The sequence below is a fragment of the Athene cunicularia genome (genome assembly GCF_003259725.1).
Source record: "Athene cunicularia isolate RWA chromosome 3 unlocalized genomic scaffold, athCun1 chr3_part1, whole genome shotgun sequence".
In the NCBI taxonomy this organism is placed as follows: Eukaryota; Metazoa; Chordata; class Aves; order Strigiformes; family Strigidae; genus Athene; species Athene cunicularia.
In genome coordinates, this window is record NW_020799097.1 from 69,833,929 (window position 1) to 69,846,751 (window position 12,823).

The following is a 12,823-nucleotide window of genomic DNA, read 5'->3' on the forward strand; positions in this document are numbered from 1 at the left end:
ATTTAAAGTCCAGTGATATGCTGACAGTCCTTGCAATATCCTTGGGAGCTCAGTTCAGATTATTTCTTTAATCATATTTTTAAATTATTAAACCCCTTAGTGTACAAAAGGAGAAAAAATCATCAAGAGATACCACTGAAACATAATAGTAAATTTACCATAAACACATACCAAGAAACTCTCATTAAATTATTTTACCCCAGTACAAATCCTACTGCCCCAACTGGGAGTTTTACCTGAGACAAAGTCTGCAACGTCGAGACATGGCTCGAACCACTACAAACCAGAGTAGCTTTCACATGTTGTTGGAAACTCAGACATCACTAAATGCTACACATCACCCTATCCCCTCTCCTGCCTCCCTAGCCTTTTGTAATAATTCAGTAACAACCATATTCTCAAGCAAAGTCAGTTCATCTGGTCTATTTCTGTTTGGCTTGTGCTGGTATTACATTGCTTATGTTTCGTGGGGTTTTTTTGTTTTGGTTTTTTTTTAAAAAAAATTCACGTATAAACATTATAAAATAATTCTTTCATTAGCTGTCCAGAGACATTACTATGAATGTTTTGGTAAAAGCATAATTAGCTGCCTTAAATAGTTTTCTTTCAATTCTTTTTTTTTACATGCTATATATTTTTATTTACTATCCAGCACCAGATATTCAGGTAGTACTGGTTTGTCAGCTGCAAGTATATATATATATACACACACACATAAAATAGCATCCTGTGAAATAACAATTACCAAATGTCAGGCACAATTGTTTGCATACATGAGAGCATAATTCAGAATTACATACGAAAAAAGATACCATTTTTGTATCATAGACTTTGTTTAATCAATTGAATAGCTACATTCAGCTGTCTGATATGTGGACAATCACCTTTATAGATAACTATGGGAAGGTTAATATATTCATTAAGGTGCTGCTTCAGTTAAAATCTCATGAACAAGTTAATGACACAGATCCTGAAACTGCCTGAAGGTAAATTAATGTATTACTGGGAATCACTTTTTCTTTCTTGGGTGCCTTTCACTGTTGTCACCACAAACAAGGGAGGACTGGTTAAATCTAAAGGACTTCCTTGCAAGGGCTGAGCCTAGGAAAGCATTCATAATTAAGATTGTGAGCTGACTGATTGTTCCTTATGTTCCAAGACACATTATGATACCCTTCTGTCTGCTGTATACCACTTCAAATCACGCTTATCTAGCTTCACTGGGAAAATCTGTAGTGTAGTGGTGCTTGCCCTATATAAGTATCATCAGAATCTGACCCTCTCTTATGAATTGCTCTCCACTGTTTTTTTCCCTCTAGGCCTAATTTACACTTGAAGCGATGTAATGAACTGTTCTGAGATGTAGGAAGTGAGGCATTCGTTTAAACCTTGAAGCTTATGAGCTTGATCCATGTGTTCTGTCATAGAGAACTCCAAGTTGCACATACAGTATTTAAAAAGCCACTCTAATGCATACTGGGCTACAAGTGAATGATGGTGGTGTAACCACATAAGTGTAACTACAGGGATTCCTGTGCTTCATTCAGATCTTAGCCTGCACTCATTTCAGGACATTCATGATTTTTCTAACACATTTGAAAACCAGCTACTAAACAAAAAAAAAAGCAATGTGCATTTTTCTTTCAAAGCATTTAAGAGCCCTCCAAAAGCCCTTAGGTACCAAATTTGCACACACACATGCACACACACATACTCTCTTACTGAATACACAAAAAGACAAATCCTTCAGCACATTCAGAAAAAAAATGACACTATAATATGCATCAATAAAAGGCCTATTCACTTACAGTGACTGCTTCACATGTGTAGGCTTGCACAGCTTTTGAAGACTCTTCTTAAACATAGGTAGCATCTAGCTTTAGACTTTTAAACTGTGCACTTCCTTGGATATGTACATGGAACTGTTATAGACATCATTATGTACATTCACTAAAGAATCAAATCCTTGACTTGGAGCACAAGCTTGTCCTATGCCTTGCTACCTTCACAATTGCTATGTAACTTGATCTCACTGCACAGAGATTCTGCTTGTGTAACAGGGAGCATAATTAGACATAGGCATGCCTGTATGGCATTAGTTGCACTAGTTCCTATATTTAGTTACTACAGGATATTCCAATCAACATAATCTAACATAAAGGTTTCACTATAACAATAAAAGAAGCATTCCTGAACCCTTCTCTAGCACCGTGGCCAGCTGCTGTGGAGCAGCCTGCTCATGTGCTATGAAACGTCCTTACTGGCAGGGTGGTCACTTCCAACCAGCTATTGGAATAGTCCCTGGTCCATGGTAACTCCCAAACCGTGCCTGGAAACCAGAAGTGCAGATAGGACAGGCAAAGTTTATCATGAGACTAATAAAATATCCCTAGCTATGTAATAATTGCATTCCAGTACCCAGCAACGCTTCCTGACACATTTAAATTTATAGCATAGATGCAGCCAAAGAGCAGCATTGACTCCTACTTTGAATAGCACATCGTATGGATTTCTTCAGTCTCTCTCCTTCATGTCTTGCTGCAACTCTTGCTTGCAGCAAGATTGTGACTAACCCTTATGAAAAACAGTTACACACATGGAGAAATCCAGATTTATCTTCCTGTACATGTAATCCCAGAGTCTTCACCATGTCTGAGGCTCATTGCCCAGTTCTGGTGTCACAGGTGAGCTGGCTCTTAACAGTGATTTTTGAGCATGACCCAACAAGAGCCAAAGCAAGCCAAGGCAATGCAAAGCCTACTGCTCTGGCTGTGATGCCAGCCCTCCCAGACAGCTAGGCCACACTCTACTGAATGGGATGGGACCATCCCACCCTGCTCTGCCAGTCTTTCACTAGCATCCTCACCCCTTGGTTGGTAGCACAACAAAGCAAACCATGGGGGAGGATTTTTTTTAATAAAATAGTGATGGATAATGTATGTATGTGAAGATTCTTATTTTATTTTAAGACCTGATGGGTTTTGTAATCATCTGGTCTGATTTAAGAGTAATTATCTATGTTATCACTGTTTGTCATGTTGCCCTTGATTTACACACTGCCAAGCAACAGAATAATTTAGCTTTGTAGGATCAGACAAGATAGGATGACTCAATGCAATTCAGCTAGAGGATATGGTAAGGGGATCTAAAAGTTTAGTCAGTATGACCTTGATAGGGATGTAAGCCAGCAAGGTAAAACAGTATTATTCTCAGACAGGGATTCTTTTCTACGGTAGGAAGAGAGGTGGGAATCTACCTAAACTAACAAGTAGTCACTAGCAGTGCAGTTTCATTAGGGCACACAAAGTTGCCAATCAGCTTTCCATTTGCCCCTCAAAAAAAGTCATCCAGAATCTCTACCGAACCGCTTCAAAGTTTCAAACAAGGATTAAGCAAGCTCGGAATTTGGGGTGGTATCAACAAAGGCTACCACTCATGAAGATACCAGTACACATGGGTGGTATGGCCTATTAATTTATAGTAAAATGAATATTTGGTTTAGATTGGGACTTACTCAACATACATGCAAAATTAAATAAAAACCCTGCAAATTTTAAATCAAGTCAGCCTGACAATCCTTGCTGGCTGTCCATAGCAATGAAATGCCTTCCATGTAGGATAAGCAATCAATTTAGGCAAGTGCTTGACAAACACTCAAATGGAAAATGCAGGTGACTGTTGTCACTGGAGTGTTTACTTAGGTGGGACTATAGATGAAAGAAAGCGTGAACTAGGTAGTACGCTGCTGGGTTTCTCATACCATTGTATCTGCTGACTTTTCTTTATATGGTATTCTGCATATTGTCCTCTTCTTTGCTGTTTATATAAAAAGGCTGCAAGGAATGAGATGAAGCTGATGCACTTGTCAGCTGGCTCCGGTTCTCCTCTTCCATCGGTGCAGCACTCCTGGCTGCTGGGGCATGCAGTCGGTGAGCGTCCAGCATCTCCAGCAAGAGATCATAGAGTGGGACCACGTTTTTACACTTCATATTGTACAGGTGCTCCATTCCTTTGTTGCTGTGGTTGTAACAAAACAATGGTTACTTTCCAAATATGCTATGGGGGAAAAAAAAAAGCTATCAGCTAATAATATTTCTTAGGTTCATATAAACTCTACCTTGTACAAAAAAACTTAATGGTGTAGTTGCTGTACGCCCCTGCTACAGTTAGAAGGCGGCACCCTCAAAAACCACTTCAGACTGCCAATGAGCAAGCTGCTTTCTAAAGGTGGCTCTTTTGCTCTCCTTTGCCTAAAAGGTAGCCTACAGCACATAGACTTCGGATTTACACACTGTGACTAAGTGGATGGGATGAACCTTGGTTTGCCCATAATAAAACCTAAAATGTCGGAGGTTTTTTTTTCTAGAAGATTACCTCAGCCATTTTGTTAGCAAATGCTCACTCTTATCCAGTCACAAAATTATGGAAACAATAACTAACTTCACTGTGCATCTGGGACTTCCTTAATTGTACAATTCTCCTTAGGGAAAAAAAAATATATATATAAATAAATAAGGGATGATTAACATGAAGACAAAGAAACTCCACAAAAAGACACAAGTAAAAAAAAACACATGCACACACCCCTTGACTTTTTTCTGAAGACCTGTATCAGTCCAGGAGGTAAAATCCGCATGTTTCAGCTTTAGTAGCTATGTGGCGCTTGCTCAAATTTTCATTTTATTAACCAAAATAATGAAAATTCAAATCTGTGAAACAACATCTCTTGTCCCTTCATAAAAATAAGATCTATACTGTATCTTTTTATAGACTCGTCACGTTGTTAACACTCCAGCCACTGAGCAGCTACTTTAAAAGGTAATTATGTCTGGGAAAATCATTGCTGGGACTACTAACAGAGTGCCTCAGACACCTCACCTCTAATTCACAAAGGGCATGGTCCTCTCAATTGGGATTCAATACATCTGCATTTATCCTCACCCATAAAATACACATAATGATCCTAATCCTTTTTCTAAAGTGACTTGCAATCAAGCCACTTGTGAAAAGTAGCTACAAAAAAGTGGTAGTTTATGATCTTTTAGGAGACTAAAGTTTGCAGAATTAGGTTACTGCTACATTAGCATTCTACTTGATAGTTTTCAAACAGAATACAAGAGGCACATAACATTAAAAGTAGATACTGCTTACAGCACTACCAAAACATGAAGCAAAGGAAAAGAGAACTAGAAAAAACAAATGGGGAAAACATTTACTCCTTTCGCACCTTAATCCAATGTACTATTTTGCACACGTGTTCCATATATCTTTATGGAAAGCAGACGTGGGGTTTTTTTTTTGTTTGTTTGTTTTTTTTTGTTTTTTTTTTTGTAGCAGCTCTACATATAGTTTGCCCTCCCACCAGTGAAGGAAAAATGTGCATGTGCATTGTGAAACCTCCCTTCCATGGACCAGCACAGAAGGGCTGACTGTATGCTTGCTCTCACCTCATGTGTCTGATGTGAGAGAGGATGAGGAGGAGCTGAGCCAGTCGTCTGTGTTGCTGCTGCAGAGAAAGACCTGACTTAGCCATTAAGTGTATCAGAGTGTCTGTGATTTTGTCCAGAATACGGTGAATATAGTCTCTCTCTTCCAGAGATTTCAAGGTGCTGGAAAGAAAAGTGTACACACCTGGAGTAGGAAGGAGAAAGAAAACAAACAAACGGCAGACAAAAATTACTTTGCTAGAGTCAGACTTGCCAAAGGTAAACCTTGTGTCTTGCCTCTTCAGCTGTGTTGAACCATGGGAGCTGATTGTGTGTGAACCTTCTTGCTTGCCAGCCAGGTCACTGCTTTGAATGTCCCTGGAGCTTGGATTTGATCACTGTAGGCAAAGCAGCAGGAGGAAGACAATGCATCTTCCCCAGCTGGGTCCATCCAAGTTCTGAGCCAGGTGGTGGGCAACACCTGCAGCCTGCAGCTAGACCTACCTGCAGGCTGTACTCTTCTCTCAATCACTTGGCTTCAAAACCACGAGATGCCTTGAGAGTTCTGCAATACTTACTGACCAGCCCAGGCCTTCAGTGGTTTTTGCTATTTTGTCTTCTGCATAATGTTTGATTTTTGGTGATTTGCTAGTCAATCTAAAACTGAATAATATGCTATCACAAAACATGTAAACATAATCTGTGTTTGCTTACACACACTTGCCTCAACAAAACCCTCCCAACCAAGCAAGAGCCTTGAAGGATGTGTTCCCTCACCTGCAAACCCAACTCTCCTTTAAAAACTAGAACCAAAGCAACCTTTATAAATTTAGCCATATGACATTGCTTACTGATGAAAGTCATCAGCCTGAAGTTTTCAATCAGAAGGAAATTTTTCCAGAAATCACAACACCTTCACACTCCCCCTCCAACAGCCCCTCTACATCTCCTATAAAGCACTGTAACCCAGGCATAAGAGCTTTTGCCAGTAGTAATTCTGGAGTACATGAAGCACATTAGCTTTCTAAATGGGAAATTCTGAACTATTTTGCACTTTTTTATCTTGAATTTGCTCTGGACAACAACACACAGTCAATGTGAATCAGGTCACAACAACTGAGTGCTTCCACAAGGCACCTGTTTCATTCAGCACCAATTTTTAAAATCTGGATTAAGCTATTAACTCTAAACAGGTCAGATTACTATAACCCAGTCCTGAGGCAGCAAAACCTTAAGTTGTATGGATGGTACTACAGTCAAACTGGCTTGATCACGGTGTATTCATTGCCTGTGTCTATAATGTACTTGACAAATCCTGTGCTTTAGTCCTTCTGCATCAGCTCACAGAGCCAAGAAGAAATGTGGATTTTGTCCTTGGAAAAAATTGGTTTCTGGAATTACTTTTCATTTTGCTTTTCTTTAAAGCATTATTTATAGCACAATGCAGTTAGTGATATTAAGAAAAAGACACACACACGCATAATGTGTATGTACACATACACAGACATATATACTATAGGTTGTTTGTACTGTTTTAGCCTGGGGATGGAGAACCATCAGATTTGAAGATAAGAATATTTTGCCATGCATCTGAACAGTCAGGGAAATTGAGATTTTTGTACCATCTTCTTGGCATACCTCACCTCCTCTGCATCATTTTAGTACTTCAGGGACCTGACACTGGAACTATTGTAACCAGCAAGTAGGTTACAGAAGGCTTTGGGTCTTCTGTACAAAGAAGAAATATAAATTTGTGGTTTGAATGTCAGTGTGAGTGTCTGTGAGAGAGTGAGTGAGTGAGAGAGACTGCTTTAAAAAGGATAACTCAAAAGGATAACTCAAACACAGCACAATTTCTGAAAAGCATCAGTCAGAGCTCTTAATTTTGGTAATGAATATGGTTTCAAATTGGATATCGATGGATAGTACAACAGCCTCTTTTCTCACAGAGCTTTTAATGATTATTATTATTTTTAATGAAATGAATTCACCAATGAGAAACAGCTCCTGGGGCTTTTCTCAGCTGAATGACTCTTAACCATCCTCACATATACCTACTGACAATATCAGGCTTTACAGCTTAGCAGGTAGCTGTAGGGGCAATATTGTTAAATATTACTGACAAAACAGAGTCCATTAGAAGGAAACATTAGTCTCATAAACCCACAGTGCCTCCAGAGCAGCTTATTTCAGCCAGAGGATGCTACTGAGCCCTTGTAGCAATACCCCTTAGTTTCATACCTTTGAAACCAGCAAAATTTTAAAAAAGCCCTCTATTAGGAAGAATTGTTTTTCACCTAGGTCTAGTCCAGAGCTATTAAAAAGTATAAATCAAAAAAACCCACTCCCCCCAAAATGTATAGACTTCAGGCAATTGCCAGTCGATAACTGCCAAGAAAAATGACATTTGGTTTTCCTTTCTGCCCCCTAGTGATTGCTCCTGTCCCAGGCCAATGACCAGAAATTTCCCCAAAAGAAATTCCAGCTATCCATCAAACACATAGACACACAAGCAGAGTTTTGGAACAAGAGTGCAGAAAATTGTCTTAGCAAAGTGAAATTTAACTGTCTCAAAGGTCTTTCCAACCTCTGAAGCTGAAAGCAAGCCTAAATTGAATAACTACCAGGTTTTTTCCAGATCTCTCTGCAGGTCAGTATTGTAAAACATAACAAGAGCAAGAATGAGAAAGCACCACCCTGTAAACAAGTAAAGCCTTTTGGTCCATGCTGATAGCACAAAGCTATGCACAGAACAGGGTCCTCGGGGACTGCAGCGCTACCATGCCAACTGCTGGAATATGGTGATATCATTTTATATGTGTCACTGTATCTAGTGTTATATTTTTGCATATTATGGTAGAGGAGAACACCCTCTACATCTTTTCTGTCACAATAAACCGCAGTTTAAATTATCTTTACATTTAGAGTTCAGGCTCACAAAACCTTATCCAAGGTTCTTCTTTCCCTTCCACCATGCCTCATTGCTCTGGATCTGTAGCAAGCCAAGCTGAGCTATGAGCAAATTCAGCTCTATACCATGCACGCATGCAATCATCCAGTCCCCAAAATAAAGAAATAAATAAAAAGCACAATTTAACAGGAGCTGGAAAAATCAGGAGAAAAAGAATAACAAACAGTCACATGGAACAATGTATCAAGAGGATGCATAAAATCGGGTAAATCTTTCCATCTCTATGGATTAACCATCTACCTAGTCAGCTACTAAAGCAGATGCGCCTACACCTTCATCTCCAAAATGAAAGCCTGTTGCTTTGCCACTCTTCTTTTCAGATACACTCAAAAGTAAAACACCTGGCATCATGTTGCTTTTTTGTGCTTCTAATACTTATTTTCCAGTGTTAAGAAACAGTCCTTTATTACTGAGCTGAAGGTGTTTTTCAAAAATACAATTTTGCTTTTTAGTCAAAAGATTTATTGCTGAAGCTTTAGAGGGGCATCTTCCAGTTTGTTGTTTAGCCAGAGACAATGCTGCCCTCGCTGTTACAGACATGCTGTCGCCTTGATATCTCAGGGAAAATTTGGAAGTAGCGTAAAAGTATATTTTGCTTTATAAACACAACCTTCCATCTTTTCCACACACACTGAGTGAACCTAAAAAAATTTGCTTGCATTTTGCCCAAGATGGAAAAGGAGTGTAAAGATATTAAAGAGCCTTGAAAGATGTTGCAAAAGACAGAGAAAATAAATTTCCAACAAAAGTAATAAACAGCACTACCACATGTGAAGAGACTAACAGATGTCCAAGGATTTAATAAAGAAATGTTTGTGTACACTCAGTGAATTAAATCAACACAAAGCTTCAGAATGCAAATGCAGGCTGCTTTTAAATATGAAATGTAGCATAGTTAGCAATTAGTCCACTTGTTTAAATCATTTTGAGATGAGCTAGTTTAATCATATGCATATATAATAGAGATAGCATAAGGACCAAAAATTCATTGTGGGTTTATCTGCTGTTTCTTTAGTAGAAGATTTGTGTATGTGCAATCATTGAAAAAAATTCAGGTTAAAGGAGGCTTAGAGGACATCTAGCTCAACCTCCTGCTCAAGTAACAGTAACTTCAGGGTTAGGTCAAGCTGTCCAGAGCTTTGTCCAGCTGAGTTTTGAGTATCTCTGAGGATGGAGATTCTGCCTTCTTTCTGGCCAAACCGTTTCAGTGGGAAAATGTTGGGTTCTGTTCATCTCATCAACATCTTCCTTGTTGTGGTTTGTCTTCTGCTGCAGCTTTCCCCTTGCACCTCTGAGAAGAGTCTAGCCCTGGCTTCTCAATAATCTGTTCATCAGCTATCTGAAGACTGCAGTTAGACCCTCCCTTAGCCTTCCCTTTTCCAGGATGAACAAATAAATCCAGCTCTCACAGCGTCTCCTCATACATCATGTACATTGTGTGCTTCAGAGCTCATAATATTTCACGTGTCCAACAACTTACCTAAAGGAGGCTGGCTGTGAAGAAAAGCATCTACAGAAGACATTTTAGGGTACCTATGCCAAACAACACTTATACAGCTATTACACATACTCCAAATTATGCTACTTAGTTATCTCTGTAATGCAGTCTAGATTCCTAATTTGGTCATCTAGAGGATCTAACAGTTGGAAACTTGTGTCCACGTTCCCACCACCTAGTAGTTAACTCCTCAGTTATAAAATCAGTTGTTTATAGGAATGCAAAAACTGAAAAGTAGAATTAACTACCTTTATGCATAAGGCAATTATAAGCAACACACACATACATTCTGTGGCCATATATACATACACATTCAGTTTACAGTGTACTCAGATATACTGCAATAAGTGCATGATGCTCTGTGTAACAATGGTATAAACTGCTTTCATCATGAACCTGTAACAGCCCAACCTGACCCATGCCATTTGATCTATCACCATCAAGTCACGTAAAAATGCCAGACTTCAGAGCAGCTATAAACTTTCATTTAATGTAAAAAAACCCCGCACATGCAAAATCAGATCGCTCACCAGATCATGGTATCAACTCTGACCTTCTACCACATAGAGCACTACTGTTAGAACCTGCTGAATATGAACCCTGAAGGAATGGAGATCTAGTATCTCCTAGCTTCACACAGTGGTCACATCTCTCTTTTGTGCAGAAGGAAATCTGCCTCTGATTACAACTGACTTCACTTACTATACTTTTTTTTTTTTTTTTTTTTTTTACAAAAAATATGATTAACAAAGTGAAATGTACTTATGAAGGATAGCTGGTGATGTCTGGCAGAGCTTTGTCTAAACAATAAATTTAGTTTTCTGGATCAATGGTAAATAAAGTAGTGGGACAAAAACTCAGCAACATGGCTTGAAGTCTTCACATTCAAGACAGGAACATCTAATGTATTTTATTAAAACTTCCAATTTATTTTTTCTAATTTTAATTCAATATTTCTATAAGTCAATTATGTATTCTAGATTTATTTCAGAGGATAATTACATTTGAACATATTAGCTAAAAATCAGGAGGAGCATCACTTTTCAGGAGGAACATTTAATTCTAGAAAATATTCTGTTACAGTTATCAGGACAAAAAAAGGAAAATAAAATGTCAAAAAGTAATTACCATTGTCACACTCTGCTGTCATCCAAGATAAAAACAATAGCCCTTCATTGCTAATATACCAGGTGTTCACCTCAGATGTCGTTTTTTGGTAAATGGTGACAATCACAACAACATCTGAACCACATTAATATCTCACAGAACATAAATGAAATATTTTAGATTTGATTGTATAAATATATAATTTTTTTTTCTTTTTTTTTTTTTTTTTTTTTTCCGCAAAGGAAGAAGTGTCTGATCAATAAAGCAAACTCTGCTGTGGTTAGGGTTAGCCTTTGGTAGAGTTAGCCTGGGAATTACCTGAATTTGTATTTCATGCAACCTGGGCAAGTGATCTGTTAGACCACCAGATAAAAAGCACATACAGCCCTCCACATGTGGTTTGTCTGGAGGCTGATACCATCTATGAGTTCAAACCCAACAGGAAAAGGGGTGAACAAGTGAGTAAATCCTCAGGATTGGGAAATTCTATCATCTTTAGTCATTAGGTAACAACTTAGCAGAGAACTGAGTCTAAACTTTTGACTTTGGTGTCTATGTTATTATTTTAGACCTCTATCTGTGAGAACACTGTAGGCCTCATTTCTGCATTTAAAAATTAGTTGTCTGGAGTTGTTTCTCATTTCAAAAGGTGTGCAACAGATATTTGCCTATTTCAATCATCTCATGCAGAATTCAAGTCAGCTAACCTTATATATCTGTATCTATACCTATAATTGTTACCTAGTCACCTAATTTTGAACTGTATTTCAGACTGAGGTTTACAGTCCAAAAATACTTAGCACCTATAAAGGAAGTGGGAGGTGATGACATCTGTTTTAGGTGCCTGTATTTTAATATAAACTAAACCATGATAAACTCAGCCACTTTTTTGCCATTATTTGCCTTTATTTTGCCATCACCAGAAAATGTGTAGATTTACAACTAAGCATTGCCTTTGGATGCACTTAGCGTGGCTCCAGCTACTTCAGTGTCTTGCAACCAGAGCTTTAAGACCTGCCAGCAGCTAGTTCAAAACACCGCTCTGATCACGCTTCACATCAGCTGTACGCTATGTATCAACTACTTACTGCGTTAATTTGCTGGGTCCCACCTACACCACTGAATAGGTTTGCCTGCTTCCATCCCTGCCTGCATCTGCAGGTGGCTCTGCCCGCATCTATGTTAACAGCCCCCTTTTGATTGCTGCTGTCTCAAAATGAAAACATCATCAGGGACAACAAGCAGCATTCAACCCCATGCAAAAGCAACCATAATTACCCAAGTGACAGCAAAGCACATCACTTACCAGAATTGAGCAGGATGATGGACTTAAGGCACACAAATTCCTCCCCTTGAAGGTTCATCATGCGAAACCGAGCAGCAGTAGCCAGCAGCATGTCAAAGATTTCCACCATGCCCTCTACACATTTCCCTTGATTCCTGTGTGAATACCATCAAGGGGAAGATATTCACAGCTTTAACCTGGTGGCAGCATGAGCTTTTCATCCCCCTGGATCATTCCCCTCCAATTTTATTTCAGCAGTTCACTAGATAGCATGTGACTTCCTACTCTATGCGTAATTGGTGTGTGATTACAGAAGCATAGTTCTCAGTATCCCCCATGAATAAATAATTAAATACTAAATTCCCCCCAAAAACGTCAATTTCATAAACTCATCACCTAGGCATTACTGGGGTGGAACATGCAAGACTGACTCAACCAAACCTTTACATTGAGGAAAAGATTTGTTTAAGACTACATTTTATTTTTTGTGGGTGTTCTGTCTGCCTTACTTTGTCTCCTCTTTCTTTTCTTTTCCT

At 38.8% G+C, this 12,823-nt stretch overlaps 1 protein-coding gene across 1 annotated transcript in view; it reads right to left on the reverse strand.

Annotated features, from left to right (window-relative positions):
* ESR1 (estrogen receptor 1) overlaps positions 1-12,823 on the reverse strand; it is a 162,909-nt gene continuing 150,086 nt past the window's right edge. The window contains 4 exon segments of the mRNA XM_026845948.1: positions 1-3,803; positions 3,806-4,017; positions 5,448-5,631; positions 12,309-12,442. Of these exon segments, the coding sequence (XP_026701749.1) occupies positions 3,694-3,803; positions 3,806-4,017; positions 5,448-5,631; positions 12,309-12,442 (640 nt within the window). The 3' untranslated portion in view covers positions 1-3,693.